General features: G+C 34.1%; 4 protein-coding genes across 6 annotated transcripts; 2 read left to right on the top strand and 2 right to left on the bottom strand.

Moving 5' to 3' along the window:
* The first annotated feature begins 8,802 nt into the window (after positions 1-8,802).
* On the top strand, positions 8,803-14,462 carry LOC129307346 (dol-P-Man:Man(5)GlcNAc(2)-PP-Dol alpha-1,3-mannosyltransferase). Of its 3 annotated transcripts, none has more exons than XM_054948279.1 (13): positions 8,805-9,251; positions 9,818-9,852; positions 10,174-10,311; positions 10,854-10,922; positions 11,262-11,419; positions 11,494-11,560; positions 11,655-11,708; positions 12,010-12,098; positions 12,620-12,736; positions 13,022-13,158; positions 13,297-13,375; positions 13,915-13,971; positions 14,067-14,462. In XM_054948279.1, the coding sequence occupies exons 2-13, from the start codon at positions 9,844-9,846 to the stop codon at positions 14,242-14,244; spliced, it is 1,152 nt and encodes a 383-aa protein (XP_054804254.1). In that variant the 5' UTR covers positions 8,805-9,251; positions 9,818-9,843; the 3' UTR covers positions 14,245-14,462. The 3 variants fall into 3 exon arrangements, with proteins under 3 accessions (XP_054804253.1, XP_054804254.1, XP_054804252.1); XM_054948277.1 differs by having other exon boundaries at positions 8,805-9,321; XM_054948278.1 differs by lacking the exon at positions 11,262-11,419 and having other exon boundaries at positions 8,803-9,321; positions 11,471-11,560.
* A 1,323-nt stretch (positions 14,463-15,785) lies between these two features.
* On the top strand, positions 15,786-17,744 carry LOC129306417 (heat shock factor-binding protein-like). Its single transcript, XM_054947025.1, has 5 exons — positions 15,786-15,872; positions 16,382-16,435; positions 16,735-16,758; positions 16,847-16,889; positions 17,324-17,744. The coding sequence occupies exons 1-5, from the start codon at positions 15,870-15,872 to the stop codon at positions 17,452-17,454; spliced, it is 255 nt and encodes an 84-aa protein (XP_054803000.1). The 5' UTR covers positions 15,786-15,869; the 3' UTR covers positions 17,455-17,744.
* Positions 17,745-20,008: 2,264 nt separating this feature from the next.
* On the bottom strand, positions 20,009-20,470 carry LOC129305646 (2-hydroxyisoflavanone dehydratase-like). The gene is made up of 2 exons (XM_054945623.1): positions 20,418-20,470; positions 20,009-20,336 (listed from the first exon to the last, which is right to left on the bottom strand). Exons 1-2 carry the CDS (start codon positions 20,468-20,470, stop codon positions 20,009-20,011), a joined length of 381 nt encoding a protein of 126 aa, XP_054801598.1.
* A 929-nt stretch (positions 20,471-21,399) lies between these two features.
* LOC129306934 (uncharacterized) lies at positions 21,400-22,048 on the bottom strand. The gene has a single exon (XM_054947756.1). It carries the CDS (start codon positions 21,995-21,997, stop codon positions 21,761-21,763), a length of 237 nt encoding a protein of 78 aa, XP_054803731.1. The 5' UTR covers positions 21,998-22,048; the 3' UTR covers positions 21,400-21,760.
* Between the last annotated feature and the right edge of the window lie 3,337 nt (positions 22,049-25,385).

The raw sequence follows: 25,385 nt of genomic DNA, 5'->3' as shown, positions 1-25,385 counted from the left end.
CCTGATAGATAGAAGGTTCCCAAGATGCCCTCACCATATGGTGAAGACCTTACTTAGTAATTTTGACCCTCCGAGAACATAAGCTCTACAGGGACCAAATTTACTGAGTAAGTAACAGCTTGGGTGAGGTATTCATGGTAACCTCCGAGAGTTTAAAAACTCCACAGGGAAACCACTACTAACCTCTACTAACATATAGTGCTCACAGACCCAAGTATAGGGCCCAAAATATGTGTGTGTCAAATTGTGTAAGTGCACAGTGTGTGATATGAGCATGCAAGCATGTTATCTTATTCCCATATGCTGCCCAACCTTCAACTATTAATCAGGTCGAACACAGAGACAGATATATGTACAAATAAAGGTCTTCTATCCTAGGATTTGTTCCGCATGTTATCTATCCTAAGACATGTTATAAGAATCAAAAGAGAGAGAGAAAAAAGAAAAGAAGGGGGAAAAGCCCACACAAATTAAAAGGGATAATAATAATAAAAGAAAAACCATATTATATTTTGAGCACAACAAACTTATGTAGGCTTGACTCTCTAACCTGTCCCCAGCGGAGTCGCCAACTGTCACACCCGAAAAAATACGACGCGGATGAGAACCGGATCGAACGAGGAGTCGCCACCAAGATTTTGAGGTAAATCTCAGGAAACCGATTAATGGAAGATAAGGGTAATCTGCGAAATTAGAGAATAGGTTCGGGAGTCGGTTGAGTGTGGGGAAGGTGTTAGGCACCCCACAACACCCGTTCGTGAGAACAGTTACCTGAAGTTTGTTGTGCTCTATTAATATGGTTTTAAAATTATTTTAATTATCCCTTTTATATTCATGTGTTTGATATAAAAATGATGATAATTGAGTGAGAAATGTTTATTTATTTATGAGGGAGGACGGACTTGACTCAGAATCTGACTCTGAGGCCTACGTACCCTGTGATGGGGATCAAAGTCCACGTAGTTCGGGCTTAAAAGTTTGTCGGTAAAAATATTTTTTGAAGAGAAATTAATTAGAAATAACTCATCATTTTGCAAATAAAACAATTTCTGAAATTTTGATATGTGTGTTTTAAATTACAAAAGGTAATTTAATTTTAATTATTTTCTCAATTTTTGAATTTTGAGTTAAAGAAAAGGAAATGGTTTAAAATCATTTTTTTATCTTTTGTGATTGGAAATTTTAATTGCAATACCTACAGAACCTTATTGGTTCATACGGTAATGCAATTGCTCTAAATATCTGCGGAGATTTTGAAATCTCACACGATAGAAGAGTTTAGCAATTTAATTTATTTTATATTCTTATGTATATTTTTAAGTGTTAATAATATATTTTAAGTGTGTATATACATGTTTTAAAGATTCTTAATCATCATACCTGCAAATGTTTATTGGCTTATACGATAATATGATTATCCTAAATATCTGTGAAAATTCTAAAATCTCACACGATAAAGGAATTAAATTTAGATTAATTTAATATATAATTTATATATGTATTTTGAAAACTTAATCGTTATATCTGCAGGGTCTTATTAACTCATACGATAATACAATTATCTTAAAAGTCTACGGAGATTCAAAAATCTCACATGACTAAAAGATATAATTAGTAAATATGAATACAATTAAAATACATTAATTTGGTTAATTAATTTTTTAAATTGTGTATTATATGATTATTTACAAAAAATCATTTATTTATTATAAAAATTGAAAATCACTATATCTGCGAGGATTTATTATCCAACACGATGATGTGATTAATTTAAGTCTCTATGAAGATTCTTAAAATCTTACATGAGACTTAAATATTTATTATAAAATTGATTCTCATACCTGCAAAATCTTATTGATTTACACGACACGAGATTATCCTGAATATCTGTAGAGATTCAAAGTCTCCCACGATAAAAGGATTAAATAATATTCACTTTGAACATATTTTAATGCGTAATTACACGACGCATATTTTTAAATATAAAAATCTTAATCATTATACCTGCGAAGCCTTATTGACTCACACGGTAGAATGATTATCTTAAAGGTCTACGGAGTTTCAAAAATCTCACGTGACCAAAAGATCTAATTAGAAAATGTAATTATAATTTAAATCCATTAATTTAATTAATTAAAAATTATAAAAAATGCTTTTTATTTTATTTACAAAATTCGTTTATGTAATATATACAAATTGAGAATCACGATATCTGCGGGGATATGTTATCCCACACGATGATGTGATTAATTTAAGTCTTTACGAAGATTCTTAAAATTTCGCATGAGACTTAAATATTTATTATAAGATTGATCCTCATACCTGTGAAATCTTATTGATTTACACGGTATGAAATCATTCTAATGCCTACGGAAATTCTTAAAATCTCACACGACAAAGAGATGATCGAAGTATTTGTATTTACAGTCGGTACATAATATTATGGTTGGCTAAATGATTCATGCGATGAAGGCAATGGAAAGAATAGAGAAATAAATTATTTTGACAGTTCACTATTCTTTTAACCTAGGAATATATTCTAAAAAAAATCCATATTTGGCATAAAATTTTAGCAATAACCATGATAGACACGGTTCCAAACCACAATCAACCTCATAAATTATCAATAATATTTTCACAGGCTCTCTCTTCTTCTTATTTTTTCTATCAGACACCTCTCAAGCATGTTCTAGATTCTACATAAAAAAATTTAATTCCTAAATTTTTTTATGTCTAAACATATATCTGTATCAATCCACTCTCATAATATTTATCAATATATATATATATATATATGTTCATCAATAAATCTAGATTAAGGGAAGTGATATGATTTAAAATATTACATGAGTAACCCGTGATTCTAGATATGCATTCTTCAACGCTTTCATCACCTCAACCTCAAGTTTTGGATGTGTTTCTGATTCTTTGTTGTTTGTAAAACATCCCGAACTCGTGTGACTGAGGGAAGAAGAAAGTGATGATCTTGTTCAGTCCATAAACCCACGTGTGCATGCATGTTTATGCGTTTTCTTCTTCTAGCTCTCTCGGCTCTGTTCAGTTTTTCGGTGCTCTATTTCTGTTTTCTGATCTCAGTCTCCTCTCTCCTCCCACTGCTACATTTGTGCCTATGCTCCTCTTCTCTTTTTTCCAGTGCCTCTCCACCTCTCGGCTCCTGCTACAAGCTTCAACTCCTCCTTCCTCATTCGGTAAAAGAACTCGAGTGCATCAGAGCGAAGCATGTGGCGGCAGAGAGTGAGAGTTTGAAGGACGTGCTGTTTCTTTGTCTTTCTCTTAGATTTCTTCTCTTTCCTGTTATCATGGTCACCCAAGTCAGAGTGAGAACGCTTCCCATGCTTCCTGTGAGCTCTTCTACCGGACTTCTTATATCCGAGTCAGAGCCAGATCATTTTTATGCTTTGCAGCTTTCAACTCCCTCCCTCTCTATTTTTCGTGCACTTTCTCGCTCAGTCTTCCTCTTCTCCTGCGTCTGCTGTGTTCTACTTCTTCTTCACCGGTATATTCTCTTTATTTCTGCCTCCATCTCTTTCTCGTTCATTCTTGCCTCCCATGCTCTGTTTTTCCTTTAGTTTTTTTCTCCTTCCTCATGCTCTCCTTTGAACGCTGTCCATGCTCTGTTTTTTCCTTATTTTTCTGTCTCTCGGACTCTTTCCTCTCCCCTCCCTTCTGCTCTTGTTTTCTATTCTTTTTATACTCTCAGTTTCTCCCCCTCGATCTCTTTCTCTTCCTCCTCTTTTTTTTTCTCGTGCTCTGTTTTTTTCAGCCTTTTTTTTTCGTGCATGCGTGGCTGTGTGTTTTACTTTTCCCTTGCTTTCAGCTTTCTCTGTTGCGTCTGACCAAGTAGCTTCTGCCCGTGTGTGCCTTTTGGTTTTCTTTATCTCTCTGTGCATGGCATTTGAGTGCGTTGTCTCTGTTTCTGTGTTTCTGCGTGTATGCTGCTGCATGTTTTTGTTTTGTCTGCGAGTATCTGGCTCTATTTCCTTTATTCTGCATATACTTTTTGTGTTTTTGTGTATTTGCTTCTGCATGCTTCTGCTCGTGTTCTGCATTTCTGTGCATTTGCTTCTGCGTGCTTCTGCCCGTGTGTGCTTGGTGCTTTCGGCGTCTGCAGCTCAGGTTTCTTCATCTCTTTGTGCTGACTGTGTTCGTGGGTTTCGTGTATGTGCGAGACTGCTCTGCTCTCTGCTGTTCTTGCTTTCTTTTTGGTCTGTTTATGTCTAACCGAGAGTGGAGAGATTTTGGATTATTATATATATTTAAAAAAAACTATAATTCTTTTCTTTTTTATTTTTGATCATGTTTATTAATTTCTGAAATTAATTTAAGGGACAAATATTTTTTGAAAATATAACCATAAAAAGGATTAAATTTTTCATATTTTTATATATTTTTTGTCTTTTTTTTTGAACTAAAAGAATTAAAATCCTAGCCAATAAAAGATTATCTAAAATAAAATTAAATCCTATCAATTAAATTAATTTTTTTTTGAAAATATAATCCTAAAAAAGATTAAATTTTATTTTTATATTTTTATATTTTTTAGTTATTTATTATTATTATTTTATTAAATTTAAAATGTCCGGATAAAATATGGTGTTCACAGTACTAAATACCCCTCAAACTCCATTAAAGTTGCCAGTTAAAAGGTCATTAAGCTTGAATATATCTCAATGTTTCATTTTGCAAAATTTGACCTTGGCTCTCAGGGTTGAAAATGTAACCTTACTGGCTTCAACCTTTTTTTTAATTTAAAAATATAAAAAACATGTTTATAATTAATAAAAGTTATTATACATAAGACGAAGTTTATGAAAATAAATTTAAGTTAATCCACACCACAACATACATGTAAAATTTAAACATTCAAGTCTAATATCATAAATAGCAACATTAAAATCAACAATAATAAACATTACACTTTGTTAGCATTATTAGCTAAATATTTTCAATTATAAAACTTAAGTATGGATTGATACAAATAAATTTCTAGTTCAAACTTGTACGTGAAAAAAGAAAATCATCTATATTTATATAAATCATCCATACTTGTAAGGGTAAAAGACAAGGTAAGGGGAAAGTAAGGAAAGAAGTGAAGGTGGGGACTTCCAACTTTATTCATGGAATCGAAGTAAATGGACGAGGGAAGGAGGAATGAGTCTATGGTATTGGGTTTTCCCTTCTTTAATTTTAGTTTGTGTTTTTTTTATTAAAGTATATTTTTATCTTTAAATTATTCTCTAAGGAGCACCCAGTGTTATAAATTATTTGCCTTTATCATTAAATACTTTAACTTAACCATTAAAAATACCGATAAGGACTTAACTTGAATTAAAAATGCCACCTATCACACCATATGGATTTAAGTTAAGGTTTATTTTATTCATGAATTATTCTTTGAGGAGTACTCAATGTTTTAAACTATTTGTGTTATAATAATTTTGCTTTCAAAGTAATTAAAACGGGAAAAAAATGCACATTTACTTGAATTCACTTGACATATCAAGTGGCATTTTCAATCTAACAAATATCCTAGTTAGCATCTTTTGATAGTCAATATTTGAATATTCAATGTCAAGGACAAATAAATTATATTTTAATTATTTCAAGACATTATGTGCTCATTAAAAATAATTTATAACTAAAAATGCACATTGATCATTTATTTTTTTGATATTGAAAATTAAAAAGAGCTTGAATTTTTATTTTTGAGTTTAAAAAAGACTCATCCAAATTATCATTTTCTATCTTAAAATAGCAACCTGACTCCAGTCTTTTTAAACTTGAATTATCATTTTCTATCTTAAAACAACAACTCAGTCTTAATTATAATATAAAAACATGGACAGTTTCACTTGAATTTTTGAGAAACTCTTTAAAAACTAGTCAAATTATAATAATTATATAGAGCTGCGTCATTAAAATTATTTATAAATCACTTGATCTTTTCAATATCCCATCCCCTTGGCTCGTATAGGAATTGTAGCACTCTCATTTTTTTTTTTCCTTTCGTTTCGCTAATATATATTGGTTTTGGTCTATTGGATTTCTTATCTCTCTATTTTGTCATTATTTTCCATCTCTTCTACATATCTTTCATGCTTTACATTTAAAATCTAAGTATTTCACTTAAAATCCTATTCAAACTAATATACTATCTTCTAATAAAAAATTCGTTGATTATTAATATCTTTTGCATATTTCAGTAAAGGAATCTAATTTAACAATCAATGTGATAAAATAGAACAATAAATTTATTTTTTAAAACAATTGTTATGATTTTTTTAACAAAATTAGACACACTTGATATTATGCAATGAAACGTATATTTATGATCTGTATATGATGATCAATGATAAATTAGCAATTACTGCCAATAAAAAAAATGTAATATACTTACAAGAAAAAAACTAAATAAGAGAGTGCACACCAACCATCACGCGGAGAATTTTTTTTTGGGGGACATTCGTTAATAATTACTTTTAAAACTAAGAAAGCAAAAAAAAAATGAAAACTAATATGAGTTCACTAGATAGTACTTTCAAAATAAATTTAATCAAAACCAGGATGCAGATTGTGAAACAAAAGAAAAGACTATCAAGTGCAAAACTCAATTGCATCATTATTATATATTTCCTGCATGTATTAGTTCCTGCAACAATAATACACAAAAAAAGGGTATGAATAGATACCCGCGAGAATGACAGAATAAAAACCATTTAGTATTGGTTGTGCAAGCATTCCAGTGCTCAAGGGGATATGCGATGCTTTATGAGGTGACAAAACATGTCTGTCAATATTAAAAATAGATCATGAGAAAACGAGACATCACGATGCTCAACACCCTGCCATCACAACGAGTATAAGATCAAACGAAGATTATCATTTGCCCATAACTGATTCTCCCTTTGTTTGCCATCTCCCCCTTTCCTTGCACACTCATCATCCCCTCTCCTCATGCAATCTCGTGGAATAAAAGAGCCTCGTCCATAAACAAATTTCAAAGTAAGAAGAAAATTTTCCAAGGCCATCTCTGACTTAGCTTTTAAGCATCACACCCAAAAAATATCATCTCTCTCTGCCCCCTTCATTCCCTCTCCCCTCGTGTCTCCTTCAACCCCACCCTTTCTCTCTCTCACAAACACTTGCGCTTTTTCCTCTTGATCATGCATGCACGTGGTTTCTTGAGAGCATGCCAAGGACGTCGGAGCAGTCACCGAATTTGGTGATAGTGGGAAGCACCATCTCTGTTTCTAATATAAAAAACAAGGGAGAACAGGACCCAAGTCGATGAAGAACAATAAATCGATGGCCAATGCCATCCCTGCAATAATGACAACAATCTGTCCCACAATTGCACGCCATCCTATTAGAGCTGGATATAATCGTCACAGTTAGTGGAGTGAAAGATAGGAACGCCAACTTGAGTGCAAGCATAGCACTTGATAAAGGCAATGAAGGCATGGAGTTTGGTTATAGGAGAAAAAGACCCGCAAAGAACATGTCATCGTCCTCAATCCTTGATTTGTGCCCTGAGTAGTGGAAAACCAGCGAGTCCCCTGCCTTGCAGGCATGCTTGGTGAGCTTGTAAAGGAATGGAGGAGAGAGGAGTAGAACCTCTTTCTGCCTTGCATGCATGCTTGACGAGCGAGTCACCTTGCCTTACATGCACGCATACGACTCCTTTAATCCTCTATGACAATAATTCCTGCACCATGAGCCAAACTAGAGGGGGATAAAGGAGGAGCAGTAGTTGCAGAGATGATAAAGGAGGAGTTGGTGAAGAAGAAGAAGAAATGGTGCAAGACTCATAGTTCACCTTGGTCACCTTCGCCGCATCATGTTTGTTCTTCTGGAAGTTGAACATTGCGCAAATCTCTGATGGTGTAAGTTATAAATTTGGAGGAAGGAGATGATGCTGAAGCTGGTGTTAGTGAGGGAGCTTTCATAGGTGCAACGGATTTCATTGGACAGAGAGAGGGAGAAAAATATTAAAAATGATTGGTGAGACCCACTTAAATATTTTATAATAAAAAATATTAAAAAAATTTAAATGCAAACCCCACAAATGAATAAAATGGATGGGAAAGGGTAATACAACAAAGAATCTTTGAGTTTGAGATATAAATTTGATTCATAATTGAGTTTATGATTATTTATATTTTGTAATCCTTTGTGTGCATTTTAAGGATGTTTTCAACTCTTAACCCTTATTTTTATTGTGTGACAAACACTAGTGAGGTTTATATTTGAAGAATGGATAAGAATTACGGTCCTTCATTTTCTTTTTTTGCAATTTTTAATGAGTATATGATAAAAATGTATAATGTATGAGTGAGAGAAAGTATTTTTTTTAACCACGATGCATTTAACAAAGGTTATTCATTTTTTTAATTTGCCGTGGAATAAAAAAGAAAAGCGCTTGTGACTAGCGCTGCATGCACAGGCTTTTCACCGAATTCTACTTCTTTTACGGTTTTGGCCTATTGTTAGCATAATTATACATGTATATTTCTTTACATCTAGATCTCAAGATTCCAAAATCTGTCATATCTTTTTTTTGGCCAAATAAAGTCAATTTTATTAATCAATAAAAAAAATTACAATCACTAACAACGGAAACCAAAACAAACATTCAAACAAACTAACATCATATCGAACCTATGAAATGACATCATATCCAAAATGCGTGCATGTACCACAGTTCACGGTCTCAATCAAATTTTCCAACCAGTTTCTTTGATATCTTGATTTCCTAATGCTTTTCTTTTCTTATTCAAATTCAACACAATGAAAAGAACACACTTTTTTCTTAGTCTTGTTTTGCAAGGGTTTCGAGTTCACAGTTTGTTTCAGCTCTCGACCCTGCGCGACTGCAAATTTAGGATTAACACTGAACTACAAAGGCAAGGAAGCCTGTTTATCCGCTGCTCTGTTGCAGGAGCTAAGACTAAACAGGGCCGTGTACGTCCCTTTAAGGGATCCATCCTCTAGGGTCCAAAAAAGGCATATTGGGCCCGTAGAACCCCAGGAAATTTGAGGAAAAAAAAAAATTCACAGCCGTTTTCTCTGCGAGTAGCTCGAGACTCAAGCTTTGAAGTCTCTGAGCTTGTACAATGGACGACGGCACCCGATTCAGAAGCCGAGAAACCGCAGTTGCCCAATCGGTGACTCCATCGTCTCCTCCGCCGAGATCAGAAGTCTTAACCCAAAAGTTTATGGACAATCCAAAGGTACCCTTGGCCGTTGCTCTGGTTTTTGTGGATGCCATCCTTGCCTTTCTCATCATCACATTTGTCCCGTGTAAGTTCAACATGGATGTACCTTTTATATTTTCCACAGTCGGCTAAATGACTGTAGGCTGTACGGTCAATAAACCTTAGCCATTTCACTAATCTTATGGGAGATTGCATGCCATGGTCGTGACTTCTAATCATGAAGAAACCATGAAATACATTGTTTTGAGTGTATTTTAAATATCCCCTCAGAATATATTACTGAACCAAATCAAAGCATGAGTTCAATTTCTTTTTGGCACGAGAAGCATCAGTTTAATTTCTTTTGCTGCTAGAAGTATCACTCTCTTCAGCCAATAAATAAATATGGCATACAATCCCCAAATGAATTATTCGAATGACTTCATTTTATTAACTATGCATATCGTACAGTCATTTAGCCAACTGCAGAGAATCCACATCCGTTCAACATTCTGTTCATTTTATCGTGTATTCGGACCTCTTCGGGGGAGGTTTTTGGGTACCACTTGACTGCTGATGTTTGTCGATGTCTTTCATTGCAGATACAAAGATAGATTGGGACGCTTACATGTCACAGGCAAGTGTCTTTTTGAGCTATTGGCCAAACAAATGAAAGAGTCTTTTTTGGGCTTGAATGTCTCTGTCTGGTTCACTATAGGTGAAACTAGACAGCCAATACGCCATCCAGATGAATTTCAAGTAGCATGACTGTGTTTTTATTGAGTGCTCGGTTGACTTTAAAATGTTCAGTTCCGGTTAAGGGACATGCAGGCCTAAAATTTTCAATTCTTCAGATGTCCCCGATCCTCATGGCCTATATTCGGAAGTTTTAATTGAATTACCGGGTTTGCTGAATCCATATCATAAATTTGTAGTCTAATGCTGCTTCATCAAACAGGTTACTGGGTTTCTTGGAGGAGAAAGAGATTACAGGAACCTCAAAGGGGATACTGGGCCTCTAGTCTACCCGGCTGGATTTCTATACATCTATTCTGCATTCCAGTATCTTACTGGAGGAGCAGTGTATCCAGCTCAGGTTATTGGATACAGCCAATGCTTTCAGAATTTATTTCCTGATAATAATAAATTTTCTTGCTTCATGTTGCTTTGCTGATGCACTATTACATTAAAAGTGCATGTTAGTCAGATCTGGACAGCTATAAGAAAGAAAACCTCCCTCCCATTGATGGCAGTTGTTTTCCCCAATCAAAATGTACCATAACATTTTCACATGAAAAAATTTTCAATACCAAAAGCATTTTCTGCATTTTGCTAGAAAGGCCAATCAAACCAGTCATTATGTTTCTATGTCTTCTTGCACCCAATTTTACAGGCATGGTACTGGAATTGGTAAAAGGCACACATAGCTTCCTGTGCGCAGAGCCCTTTTATGTAGCATAGCTCTAAATAATGCCGACTATATCACTGATGCAGAACTCTTTCCTTCTTACTGGCTTCATGAAAAACATTTTTGAGGAAGTTGGACCCTTCATTATAATGATTTTCAGATCACTGGTTACTAAATGCATGAAAGAATTGTTGAAGAAATCATCACACGTTTCTCTTCTGTCACTGCAGATTTTGTTCGCATTTTTGTATACTCTTAATCTGGCAATCATTCTCTTAGTGTATGTGAAGACTGACGTGGTAAGGAAACTGATTTCTGTTGTTGCGTTTTCCCCTTAAAATGTGGCTATATTTAGGTGGTTGCGTTTAACAAGCAAAATCTTCAACTCGCTGTTCTTGTTTTCAGAACTATTCAACGAAAAATTTAATGCTTTACATTGGCTCATGTCTTTCAGAAATTATTGTAACTTACACATTGCCTTTATCCTTGCATGTTGTCTAATTTCTATAACTCAACCTGTGTAATAACTTTTGTGGTTTCTAGAATGACCTTTGCTGCTAGTCCCCCCCCCAACCATCGTTTGTTTTCTTTTTCATGGCATTGATAACAGTTTTCATGGCTCTTGAAACGTCTGACAGGTTCCATGGTGGGCCCTTTGCTTACTTTCTTTGTCAAAAAGATTGCACTCTATTTTCATGCTTCGCCTCTTTAATGACTGTGTGGCCATGACACTTCTTCATGCTGCTTTGCTCTTAATCATTCACCAAAGGTGGCATCTTGGTTTAATTATGTTCAGGTAATGGTTGGTTTCCTGAGCTCATCTTCCTATCCGTTAAAATTTTTACAGGGCTTTTCATATTTATTTGTTAGTGGGGCTGTTTCGGTGAAGATGAATGTGCTTCTTTATGCTCCACCCTTATTGCTGCTGATGCTAAAGGTACACTATATAAAATTTAGTGCATTGTATTATTATCTTGGAATTTGGGTGTAGAATTTTTTCAATTAGCATTGTTTTCTTCAAACACATGCAGGCTATGGATATAAGCGGGGTGTTATTGGCATTAGCTGGTGCAGCATTGGTTCAGGTGTTTGACTCTGTTGTTTGATTCACTGTGTATGTTTTATTGTGTCATAATCTTTAAAATGTAATGTGGCAACAAGCTTCCTCCTTTTGCACTACAAGCTGTTGTTTCTTTCCTCAAACATCGTGCTTTACGAAGTGAATAATCTTTTGATTCATGGAGACTGCTGTATGTCATTCTTTAACATTCTTTTCACACAATCAATTGAGTTGGACTTTGTTAAAATGCAATTGGTGGGGAAGGGTGATCTCTGTCCAATATTAGTGTCATTTGTTAACACCTAAGTGGTTAAATGCTGCTGCAGATATTGTTGGGACTTCCTTTCCTAGCTTCATATCCAGCTGCATATATATCAAGAGCCTTCAATCTTAGTCGTGTCTTCATCCATTTCTGGTACTTGTTTCTGGAGTTTGGCTTTTGATATATGCTTAATAGCCATGAACTCTGCTAGCAAATTTAACGTTACACTGTAATTAAGAAGCCTTTTCGAGTCAAATGTTGATTGATTGTTTATGAATGGAAGAGGGGAATAAAGTTGATTCAAAATTTCATTTTATACAGAAATTGGTAGCAACCTTTTGGCACAATGGAATATATTTACATAAGTGCACCCAGATTTTCACTGAAACAATACATTAGCAAATGAGCTAAGAAGTTTGCTGTCTTGACTGGCAAACGAATTGATACTCTGTTCAGTTTTTTACTCTCAATCTTGTCGAAAGTGCCAAAGTCTGCATTATAGTGGGACCCTTGAACATTGTTAACACTCCTTTCTTCAGGCTGCATAATTGAATATCTATACCAGTTCACTTTATGTGATAATGCCTCGATTCATATGTGCTTTCACATGCATTTCTTTTATTGATCCAAATTGGTGTCTCTCTGATACATACTTTTTGATTGCATGTTATCAGGTCTGTTAACTTCAAGTTTATGCCTGAACCAGTCTTCATATCCAAAGGATTTGCAATCTTTTTGCTGGCCGCTCACCTCATATTACTTGCTTTGTTTGCACACTGTAGATGGTGCAAGTAGGTATAAAGTCCCCCTGGGGGAGGGGAGGGGGAAAAAAAATTAGGAAAGGGGTTGTTGTATTTGTATTTGAAGAACATATTTGTAAGCTTTGAAAAGAGATGGCTGCAATTTTGATAATTATTATAGTCAAAGTTATGCATTTCATTAGTTCTTATGCTTCTGTTTTAGTGCGATAGTCAAATCTTGCTCCATTGGGACAAGTAGGCTTCTAGTTTAGTTGAGTTTAACATGTGGATGTGGCTTGCTATTTTATATATGTTTGCATGTTTAATTTCTTGCAGGCATGAAGGAGGGCTTCTCAATTTTCTGCATTCCAAATACGTCTCTATGAGGCTAGGGTTTGCGCTTTTCTTTTCTTCCTCATTTAAAAAGTTTGGCAAGACCAATTCATCATCCTTGAAGGTTCTTACTAAAGAACGTGAGTAATGAATCTCAGAAAATTTAGTGAGGACTAGATTCTACTTTTGACTAAAGTTGAAGCTACCTTCCTCCTCTGAATTTTCATTTCTCTTCTTCATGCTCTTCTTTTAAATACTAAATCTTGCCTTATGCTCAGATATCATGACAACAATGTTTGTTGGAAATTTCATTGGCATTGTTTGTGCAAGGTCGTTGCACTATCAATTTTATTCATGGTAAGTTCTGCTGAAAATAATCCTTGCCTGATTTTTGCTATAAGCTCTAGATGCAAAAGTTGCTTGCCTCATTCCTGACTGTGGTAGCTTGTAAGATAATTTTCGTATCAGTTTTATAAATTTTTGAAGACATTCCTGGTAGAATTATTATGGTCTAATCCTTATTATTTATGTAATGACTGCTTATAATTTTTTTGGTGAATAGAAGATGTCTTTTGGGACTTGGGGTGTAAATTCTTACCTGTGAGCCTTCTCTTCTTTCATGTTTTTCTCAGTTATGCTGGTATTTCATCTGAGAGTTGTCTTATTTATCATTTATTATGCACATACATGTGAACTATCTTCTTCGCATTGATGACCAATTAGCAATTATTCCTAGTTTCCTTTACTTTGCTGAATCGACCTTGAAAGTAAACCAAATATTATGAACATCTTGCCTAACACAAATATACAGATGATTCACTCTTCCACAGTTGTTTATTATCCGTCAAGTGCAATGGTGCCAATTAACGTTACTTCGCTAATGGTATGTGATACAGGTATTTCCATAGCTTACCTTACCTTCTTTGGAGAACTAATTATTCGACATTGACACGGTAAATTATTCCACATTTGTTCCCTTGCTAAATTTTTCATGATTTTACATGCTACATGGTGTTCATAACAAGATCAATTTCTCTTTATGAAGCAGTTTAATTTTGTTCATGGGAGTGGAGATGTGCTGGAATATCTATCCTTCAAATAGCCTTTCGTCAGGGCTGCTTCTCTGCCTTCACTTAACCATACTGTGGGGCCTGTGGTCTGCTCAACCGGATTATCCCTATGTACAAGATACATCATCCACACACAAAGGCAAATGGAAGTTCTAAAGCCTCCTGTTTATTTTATTTCTGTGGAGGATAGGGACAAACTGTTTCTCCCTCTCACCTCCCTTCTAATGTATTTTTTTTTCTTGTTTTTTTAATCTTCATGTTTCATTTTGTTTAGGAATTCTTCTGTGCCAAATATGTTAGTCGTCAGGTTCCTGTGACAACTTTTTCGTATTAAAACCTCTCATTTGATAATTTACACCAAAAATTGTGGTAAACTTGAATCCAGGTCAAAGAAGGATATATCTCTTGAGTTAATTTTCTTTCCATCGTGGAAAATTATATCTTTTGCCCTAACATATGTAAAGGGTTATGGCGATGATGGGAATTGAAATAAGATAATAATTATGTACGGATCAATACGAGATTTTAAACAAACATACCCCTGGTTAAATGCTTTCCAAAGGTGTTTCCCTTAATGGAAATTATTTTTAATTTTATTGAGTTCAACATGCACATTTAATATTTCTTTTAATTTTAAAAGATGTGTTTGGTTTCTTTTTTAATATATTTTGTTTGATATTAGTTTTCATATTATGCAGAAAATATATTTATTCATGAAAATAAATTTAAAAGTTATTATTATACAAAATTATATTTTTAAAAATTACAAATATATTAATATGATGTACGATGAGTTTTAGAAAAAAATAATTTTTTAATCTTTTAATTTTTAATTTATTTATAAATTAATCTCTTAAATATGATTTATTGTGATTTAATTCTTTAACTTTTGACTCGTTTATAACTCAGTTTTTCAACTTTTAATTTATCTATAATTTAATCCTTTAACTTTTGTTAGTTCTTTTTTTATTTTTATGGTAGTTTAGATTCCATATTAAAGAGTGAAAGGAAGATATTTTAAAGCTATATATGACCATTTCTTTTAAAAAATAAAGACTAAATTGTAAATAAATCAAAAGTCATGAGATTGAGTTGTAATAAATTATAATTAAGAGATTAAGTTATAATAAGTTATAGTTGAGAGATTGAATTATAAATAAATTAAAAATTTTTAAATTTTATTTCTCCCCACGTGTTAACCACACGACAGAAAGCATTCTGTCTAGATGTAAAGCGATGGCATGATGATCTTGCCAGCCACTGGAAAGGGGAAAATTCAAATATGAATTTCAAGGTACATAGTAATTGAATATCCATCCAATAATATTAAAAAACATTTGAATGGAATCCCGCGGTTCTGAATCTCATCCTCTTTATAGTCCCAAATGACCAAATTACCCATGTACTAAAACTTGATACAAAAATAATAAAAAATAAAATTTTAGCAATTGATTCAAATTTTTAATTTCACCTCGTTTTTTCCATGGGCTAATGACTCTCGGGATGAGCCGATAAAGACTAGAGAGAACAGGATGAATTCATAAACTTCACAATTTATAAAGATAAGTAGTAATAGTAATATTAATTGAGCAATAACCCGTCTGGAAAGAAAATGGTGGTAGTTTTGTAATTGCACCTGGCGCGTCGGGTCTGTCGGGTTCGTCATGGCAAGCCTGACCTGGTAAGTGATATGTACTCCCTCGGTCCTCTCGCTCATTTCGTGACCTTGGAGCTTGTTAATTTCTGTGGAGTTCGTTTTAGAAATTCAACCTGCTTTGATCATGGTCTGGGTTTCTTTTCCTGATTTCATTTTGTTACCTGATATGTTTCCTGGATATCTTCTTCGTTTTGTTCTGTATTGTGATTCCTGATAGCAATTAGGGTTTATATAATTTAAGAACTATCCGAATAAATACATGCCCGTTGAGCCCCTGATCTTTCCCTTGGTCCGCATTTTTCTACTGTTAGGGTTTAGTCGCCGAATTTGGGTTGATTTTTGATCTTGTTGATGATTAGAGACTGAGCAAGCATTTCGAATTTTATGTCTGTCTGGTTAATTGTTTACTTGTTGGATCTTTGTGTTGTTCATTCTGTTTCCTTTTGTGCGGCTGCTTCTCTATTTGAGCTCATAGCAAGGTTACTTTGATTTAAACTGTACTTCACTGGTTAAGTTTCTACTCGTAATCCGATCCCGATCTCGTTCAATAAGTGACGAGTTTTTGTAATTCCATTTGGGCATTGTTTTGTTGGCTTTCTGACCACGGTCCCCCCAAACCAACCCTTCTTTTGACAGGATGGACATGACTCCGAAGATCCAAAGCAAAGCACTGCAGATATGACAGCCTTTGTAAGTTGTCAGCTCTACAGTTTGAAGGATTAATGGTTTTCTATAAATGCAATTGTTACTGTCAATTCCGTTAGAAAGTGATATTTAACACCTGGTATTTCTCAAACTGGCTTATTTGGAATTTCAATCCATTATCGATGAGGGATTGTCTTCTGGCATCCCAAAGTCCAAGATGAGAGCGAGAGTATGCAAATTGGTTTGTCTAATGTTGAAGTGGGAAAGCTTTTGCTTAGATAAATATTTTTGTGTTTTTTTTATGTCAATGAGTTCTGACTTTTATCTGGCCCTTTTGCCTTCAGGTGCAAAATCTTCTTCAGCAGATGGTGAGCTGTTTAGTGTAGACTCTCATTGTTACGTTGTTGGTTATCAGAATACATTCACCCATTGCTAACAAGATTTCTTTTTCCCCAGCAAACTAGGTTCCAGACTATGTCAGATTCCATAGTCACAAAGAATATCCTTTTTAAAATAAGTTAGTCTATGTGCTGCTTTATGTTTTGTGTATTTTGGTTGTGGAAGTTGTGCTGATTTTTTTCAAGTTTTTAACTCTAGCTCTCTTTCCATAATTTTCCAGTAACAGGATTAGAAGGTTAGAGGATAGAATACTAAAGGAGCTTGCATTTCTCGAACCTACTTTTAACATAAGATTTAAAAAAAAAAAACAAAAAACAAAAAAGTCATCAGAAATTTAACGGAATTTTTCTGTATTTGATTTTGAGGTCTTAGTATTCAGAGCAATGACATGTTGTCCTGGTAAAGCGGAACTGCATAATTGCTCATGGCTCACCAAAATATTGGTCTAGGCAGGATTTTATTGATATCTATTTTACATGATATTGTAATGGACTTTCTATCATTGCTGAAATGTTTTCCTTGACATCAATGTACTCGATGAGATGGGAAACCGTATAAACGAGTTGGAGCAAAGCATCAATGACCTTAAAGCGGAAATGGGTGTGGAGAGCTCACCATCCCCTGTGGCGCCTGCTAAGCCAAAGCAAGAAGAGGGATCTGCTTAAGTCACGTTCATGCTAAAGAACTTTTTGTTATTTTCTTGCATTACATCAGGATTTTGGTATTATGGCATTATCTACGGATGCATAGTGGTTCATTAAGCAGGTGTTTACTCAGGAATGGCTAGAGTGCGTTCTTTTGTATCTAAGTATCTCTTTGTTGGAAACAAGAAACGCGGTTTCCCGACTAATTGATTGTATTTCCCATTTGAGATGGACTTGATTGAGTACTGTTCGTGTGGGAAAGATTAAGGATACTTGATACTTCCATGTCTCATGTTGCGATTATTTTGTAATCCGTGTTCCCAAATTCCTAGCGAGATCTGGTGACCTGCGCTATCAGTGTTACTGTCACTCAGTTTGAGTTCTAATGAGTCGACAGATTTATTGGACGCTGATACAGGATTGTAATCGAGGTAACATGCATCAAATTTGATGTTTAGAGGGCACGGCAATTTTTGGTAATTTCTTGAATGGTTTTTAGGACCCCCACATATAACCCACTCATTGGAAAGAACAGTTCTACTGGCCCTCGTTTTGGGGCTGAGTGAGGCATATTTTGTGAAGATCATCAAATTTGCTTCGCGGATGATAGATACCTCCCGATTTACTCGTGTGTGGCTGGAAAATAGTGACAATGGCATCTGATCATAGAAACTCAACCACTTCTGTACCTTTTTTTCCTTTTCATGGTGACAGTTCAGTGCTTTGACATAAAGAGTCTAGGAACAGACGTTGAGTACATAAACTTGTATATTTAAGATATTTTATTCTAATCAAACAAGCACAAGGATTTGAATCTAGTCTGTAAAGTATCAGATACTTGCTTCGTTAGAAATTATAAGCATTTTTAATTATATTTTATCTTTTAATAAAGTAATTCTTACTTTCAAACTAATTTTATTTTTTTTATATTTATTTCTATTAAACACCCTACAATAAATATAAAGTCATTATCAATTAAGACAATGATTACACCTCAAAAAAGTAAAAATATTTTAAGTTTTTGAACATCTAACTCCTCAAAAAATGCCTTATATTTTTTAACAGAGGGAGTACATCCTTATTAATTAGATCAATTTTTGTTGGCTTCTATAACTAATTTTTTGTTATCAGAAAAATTTTCATCTAAGACTCCTTGATTATAGTTAATAAAATAGAGAGCATAAGAAATTCTAAAACATCATTTCAATTCAAAAGTATTAAATTAGAGTGAAATTAAAATGTTGAAGAAAATGACAAAATTAATTTTCTTTTAAATTAAATTAATAAAGTAAAACAACAGTTAATAGAGTAAAGAACAACAGTACATAGGCAAATGAACAATTCATCTTAACATGATGCAATATTTGGAATAAATCAAGTGCATGAAAACAGTAAATGAAATAAAATCAAGTGAGAGTAACATTATAAATAATTCTAGTATGCCGATGAACAACAATATGTAAACAAATGAACAACTCATTTTAACATGAAATCAATCTTTGGAATAAAATTAAGTTAAAGTAACGTTATAAACAACTTCAATAGATCAATGAACAACAATTCGTAAGGAAATGAACATCAGAATCTAAGCAAGTGAACAACTTATTTTAACATGAAAGCAATACGTGGAATAACATCAAGTGAAAATAACATTATAAACAATTCCAATAGGCTAATGAACAACAGTCCATAGAGAAATGAACAATGATACAAAAGCAAATAAACAACTCGTTTTAACGTAAAAGCAATACTTGAAATAAAATCTAGTGAAAGTAATGCTATAAACAATTTCAATTGGCTAATAAACTACAGTTCATAATGAATTGAACAATAGTACATACGCAAATGAACAACTCACTTAACATAATTTAGACATAATAAAATCAACATTAAGTCATGGCACAAACATCGAAGGCAGGGTAATGAACAACTTCATGTATAGAGATGGACAGTATTATGTAGGAAAATGAACAACTTATATTAATAAACTATCAATTACAGGAATGTCAAATGATTTTATCTAGATACTTTGTCCAATTTGTAAACAAGTGACCATATAAAATCTTTTTCTGTACAAATAAATCACTTTACAAAAGGCATTCCATGCCAGATAACCCCATTTATAAAAATCAACTCATATTGGTAAACCCCTTTTATAGAAGACAATCATAAATATATATATATATATATATATGAAATTGGAAGTATTTAATGAAATTTTCCACAAAAGTCCAATATATTGCATTAATAATTATAAAAAGAAAATTAACAACTCAGTGTACGTTAATTAGCAAGTTTGTTAATATGAATTTTGCAAGGAAGAGTGCAATACAGTGGCCGAAATAAATATTAAAAAACATATATAATCTCATTATTTGAATGAGTCAAGAAATTAAGCGCAAATAGAATGGTATAATGATAATAATAATAATGGCGAAATTTACATCAGTGCGCTTGAGAAGGGAAGGAATTAGGACCAAAATTAAGTTGTTCATGAATTCTTTTTTTCTTCTCCTAGCCCCTAAACATAAATATCACAAATTCACAACCTCGTTTCTAAATTCTAAGAGAGGAATTAAGATAGGCGATTCAAAATTTTCTTAGCATTCTCAGTTTCGACGTTCAAAATATGCAAGCAATGATCTTCTCCTTCCACTTCAAGTAAATCCACTTCACCTTCCCGTCCACTTTTCTTCACAGCCTCACAGTACGCAACCCCTTTGTCCCTAGGCTCATCTTCACCACAAAACACGCACAAGCATTCTTCAAAAGCTGCGGGAAGAGGGTGCTCTGGTGTAAGCTTGTATTCGACGGGGACGGCGATGGCATTAGCTTTGGAGATGATGAGATTGAGGTAGCAGTGTTTGATGTAGGAGAAGGCGTATACGAGGCAGAATCCACTGCTGTGAAAGTAGATGAAGATGGGAAGCTTTAATCAGCTGTTAGGCCGAGTGGATTTCGGGAGGTAGATGGTAGATACAAGCGGAGATTGAAGGGTCGTCAGAGATTGGCTCATCCAGTCCCTAGCTTCTGCCATCGTCCGCTGAGTTTCAGAGTGAGTGCGTTGGCGAGAGAGAGAGAGAGAAAGGAATTTTAAATTTTTTGTTTAAAAAAAATTTGAAAGAAGGTTGATCTTATCATTTGGCTCAACATTTTAATTCACTTTACTATGTTTAGTCTGGAGTCAAATTTCAGAATTTAAGAAGTTTTCTTTTTCATTAAATATGATCGATCGATCTTAAATGAAAATTTTGTTTTGTTAATTATATTAACTTGCTTTTAAATTTAAAACTGGTATGCTTTGACACACACATATACAAGTCTAAATATCCAAAACCTTTCAACACACGCATCGTAGAAGGAGGGGAGAAAAGAAATGAATTGCTCCAAATTTGAGACCTCACACTGAATTGTTCTTTGATATTTTTATCAGAGTAGCGCTTCTCTTTACTCACAATTTTGTGGAGAACGGTAATTTAAAAATACATCACTCCCATGTGATTAAACCACTACATCACACATCTATGTCTCAGCCGAAGTTTACTCACCCGGATCACTCCACCTTATATCGCCCAATTTCTGTGAAAAAAGGCGTAACTCATCGAAAAGTTCCCATCAAATGACTTCGGTCACAGTTTTGCGGTCGATTACTGTGGCCCTTGTGATCTGAGGTATGCGCTTCCTTATATCTTCAGTTGAGATTGTCGAAGGTGGAATTTAACTCATTTCTGCGCAGAGGTTTTGCAATCGAATTTGTCGCGTAAGAGCAGCAAATGTTCAATTGTTATTAATGATTGATTTACAAATTTCTGGAGTAGAATGCAAGTAATCATCAATTACTTTCTCCCACTTTTTCTTCTACAGCGGATAAATGAAGATTTCACCGGGCAATGCGAGTGGGAGATAAACTCCAGAAACAGAAATAAAGGGATAGGAATCTCAACAGGGAGGAGCACGCAAGAGAAATAACGGCAAATAGCATAGAATGCAACCATAACCTTGTAATTTAGAAGCTACAACTGCTTTACTAGTCTAGAATTCATTATTAGGACAAAACCTTGCTTATTAACTAATATCCTGACTATTCGAGTAGGGTATATACTATACAATCAAACGATCAATCAAGTCATTGATGATACAAAAATAAACTTGAAAGAGGCCCTCATGTCTGTTAAAGCCTAGTAAGTATCTTTACACCATCTACTGCGTTTTATTTGACAATATATTACACCGTTTGCATATGGATTCAGTTTTTCATAGATGCATCGTTCTCTTTTCACTTCACTCAAGCGTTTCAATAAAAGGCGGTTTAGTTTTGATCGATGCTTCAAGTGTGACTCCACGATCCCAAGAACATCAAGGTTCTAATCGGATCGTCTGCGCTCGCACGGTGGCTCCGTCCCCGTCTCTCAGTTTGATTACGCAAGAGAAGCCTAGGCTGCTTCAGAGAGTCGGCGGTGACGGCCACCACAGCTGCCTGGTAGACTTGTCGGAGCTTGTCGCCAATAGATTTAGCGGAGTCGTTGGGACGAGAAGCTTCGCCGGAGACAGGATGAGGTTTCATCCTCGAAGCCGTGAGAGGTTGCAATTACGAGGCTGGGATATTAGAAGCCAGAGAGTCGAGCCGTGGGGTCTATAAATAAGGAAATATCATGCTGTGCTGCCAATGCAACAATCTCTCTGTGCATGGTGGGTGGACCCGGATTCCTTTTGTATTTGGATTACAGATCATCTCCACTCTTGGGCACCATGATTAGCGACACCATTTTCTTTCTTTTTGAATTCCGGGTTCACACTTTACTGCACTTCATACAATTTTTCATTTCACAAGAAATACGGGTTTATCCTTTATACATTACTGTTCTTTTTCCCTTTGGAGAAACATTGCAATAGTTTTAGGACAAATTCTTTTTTGTTTTTTGCCCACATCAACAAAGAAAAAAAAGAACCAGTTACTTTATTATATTCCTTTACCGTTCTTTCATCTTTCAGACCACTTTATAAAAAATTCCATTCGGTGGACCGAAAATCGATATTTCAATTTGCTCTAACTACATCTTATTTGATGTGTATGAGTATCAAAGAAATATAAAAATGTATTTTTTTATTATAAAAAATAATTTTTTATATGCATCGAATACTTCAAAATCAAGCTCAATTCTGGTACCCGATACTTCAATGCATTCTTTTATCTAAATGAATTACAATATATATTACACTTATTAACAATATATAAACTAAAAACACCCCCACGGTAAATGCGTGATGAATGCCAGCTGAGAAATAAACGCAAAACAGCATAAATTCTTTAGATAAGTTGCCAAATGTCATCAAGTGATAAGACTGATAAAAAGAATCTTACAATAGCTTGTTGCTTGGCAATCGCGGCCTTCTTCAAAAGAAACAGAATAAAATAAGAGATGAAAATCAGGTAGCTATCAAGATATAGATACAGATACAGATATATATATATATATATATATATATAATGAAAAAAGAACTGCATGTACAAAAGTTGACTAGTTGAGGGGAGGATGCGTGATAGGATCATAGTAGTATTAGATCTATACGTCCCGATCCTAATCTGGTTGGCATATTTGTTTCACACGTTCTCCTTGTTTATAAAAAATAATTAAGTGAATTAACTACACGCTTCTTTATTTTTTTTTTAAAAAAATTGAGGACAGGAGTCAAACAATTCTTCTTCTTCTTGATGGTCAAAATAACAACAATACAATAACAATAAATCTTATCCCACTGAATGGTGTTATAATTAACATAACTTTTAAGAATATTATTAAATAAGAGGTCTCATGTAATAATTTTCATAAATATTTTTTATCTTTGATCTTTCTTTACCTTTATTTACAAGATTTAAAATTATCCATTCTACTCTTATTATCGGCCAAATAATAATTCATAATAATAACTTTCTTTTTTTATACAATAACTATTCTAATTTTGTTGGGCGATCTTATTCTTCTTATTTGCATAAGAAGTGGTCAGAAGCTATGCCTTGAAGCTCAAAGTCATGGGCCAGCACAATGGCGCGATCGCTGTCACAGGTCTCAAGATATGGGCCATTCATCACACGGCCCAAGGCCAATTCGATAGTGATCTACATCATTTTTAAAGGACCAGTCTCTTTCCGAATCTCGTCCAAACGGATTTGAGCAAGCGAGACGATTTGCCTTGCTGCGTTTCTCCTGGTTGAATCGTTTAAACTATAGCTAATTCTTTCCTAGCCTGATTCAAATTATTAATTACTGGGATGAAGCAGATTTCAATTTTTCCAATATTGATGAGTAAAATTTAATAGATATTTATGTATCTCCCAGTTTTTACCTCCCTAAAATTCAAAATCATTTGATATGGATTTCCTTAAAATTGAAAATTCATACTTTAATACAGGCACCGACCTTTTTATTGGCCAACATCGCAATTAATAGTTTCCACGAGGATAAAAACAATGCCATAATGAGTTTGCTTTTTCATTGGTTTCCTTCCTAGTGCAGTTGAAGATACAAAGAAGTGAAATGAAAGGTTAACTCGGATAAATACTAAGAGTCTAGACATGTTGTATTTATAATAAATCACGAGTACATAATTAGTTATAAGAGGTTATAACTATATAACAGATTCACGTGAGTATAACTGAAACTATACACAATACTAACACATGTTACTATCTAACATGCTCCCTCAAGTGAAGGAGTGCTGGTAAGATCCCGAGCTTGCTTCATAATGACCAGAACCTTGAATGAGACAACGACTTTGTCATGCAATGAGCAAGTTGGACATGTGATGGTACATAGCCTATAACAACACGTCCAACGAGTACTTGATCTCTGATGAAATGAGCATTCAACTCTATGTGCTTTGTATGTGCATGAAAGATAGGATTGCTAGGAGGGGCGAGCAAAATTGAATTGAAATCGAAAATCAAACTGAATCAAATTAAATTTTGTCTATTTGATTTGGTCTATTCAATTTTCAACTCGATTCGGTTTTTTTTAATGAAAATTTCGGTTGATCAGTTCGATTCAATCTAAAAATTCAAGAATCAAATGAATCAAACCGATCAAAATTATCTATATTTTTTCTATCATATTTTTTAAAAATGTGAATAAAAATTCATCTAAGTGAGTAAGAGACATCTTTCTACTACTTGCAGTAATAGTATTTTTTTTATTTAATATGATGTTCTAATTTTTTATTTTTATAATTTAGTTTTTAGTGCAATAGTACTGAATCTTATTAATTTTTTCATAAATTAGAGTATAAGATTATTATTTTTTGTTGGGCTTTCAACATCAAGGAAAAAAAAATTGGATAGAAGAATATATGAACAATTAAATTTCATAGATTCAAATCCAAGCTCATAAATTGAATAAATCGATCGAATTATTAAAATTTAGTTTGATTTTAATTCAGTTCAGTTGTGAATTTTGATTCGATTCGATCCAAATTTCTTATATAATTTGGTCGATCGATTTTAAAGAAATTAAAACCGAACTGATCGAATTGACCGAATACTCACCTGTAATTGCTAGCTAATGCTTGAGCACTTATATTATCGCACCAAATCTGAGGAGTTTGAGACAGTGGAAATTTTACTTTGCTTAAGAGAGATTGAAGCCACATGAGTTCAACAGCCAAATCAGTCAAAGCTCGATACTTGGACTCGGTGCTGGAACGAGATACTACACATTGCTTATGAGAATTCATGAAACCAAAGAATCTCTAAAGAAGATACAGTACCCACCGATAGAATGACGGTCATTAGGATAGGATGCCTAATTAGCATTAGAATAGCCAGTAAAATTTAAATCAATTGCTTGTTTGATATGTAAACCGAGAGTAGCAGTCCTTTCAGATACCCCAACACACGTTTCACAGCTTGCCAGTAGATAGAGGTAGGATAGTGCAAGAACTGACTCAACTTATAACAA

Source organism: Prosopis cineraria, unplaced genomic scaffold (assembly GCF_029017545.1).
Source record: "Prosopis cineraria cultivar Desert tree isolate PC_DT_omini unplaced genomic scaffold, ASM2901754v1 PC3, whole genome shotgun sequence".
NCBI lineage: Eukaryota > Viridiplantae > Streptophyta > Magnoliopsida > Fabales > Fabaceae > Prosopis > Prosopis cineraria.
The sequence above is the reverse complement of the archived record's forward strand: the minus strand, read 5'-3'. Positions and strand labels throughout refer to the sequence as shown.

Coding starts and splice junctions, on each gene's coding strand:
- LOC129306934 (XM_054947756.1), bottom strand. CDS start 21,997: ATGAAACCTCATCCTGTCTCCGGCGAAGCTTCTCGTCCCAACGACTCC.
- LOC129305646 (XM_054945623.1), bottom strand. CDS start 20,470: ATGGCAGAAGCTAGGGACTGGATGAGCCAATCTCTGACGACCCTTCAA. Junction 20,337..20,417: donor CTGACGACCCTTCAATCTCC/GCTTGTATCTAC, acceptor CTACTTTCACAG/CAGTGGATTCTGCCTCGTAT.
- LOC129307346 (XM_054948277.1), top strand. CDS start 9,135: ATGGACGACGGCACCCGATTCAGAAGCCGAGAAACCGCAGTTGCCCAA. Junction 9,322..9,817: donor CATCATCACATTTGTCCCGT/GTAAGTTCAACA, acceptor CTTTCATTGCAG/ATACAAAGATAGATTGGGAC. Junction 13,972..14,066: donor AATTATTCGACATTGACACG/GTAAATTATTCC, acceptor TTTATGAAGCAG/TTTAATTTTGTTCATGGGAG.
- LOC129306417 (XM_054947025.1), top strand. Junction 16,436..16,734: donor CTGCAGATATGACAGCCTTT/GTAAGTTGTCAG, acceptor TTTTGCCTTCAG/GTGCAAAATCTTCTTCAGCA. Junction 16,759..16,846: donor AAAATCTTCTTCAGCAGATG/GTGAGCTGTTTA, acceptor CTTTTTCCCCAG/CAAACTAGGTTCCAGACTAT.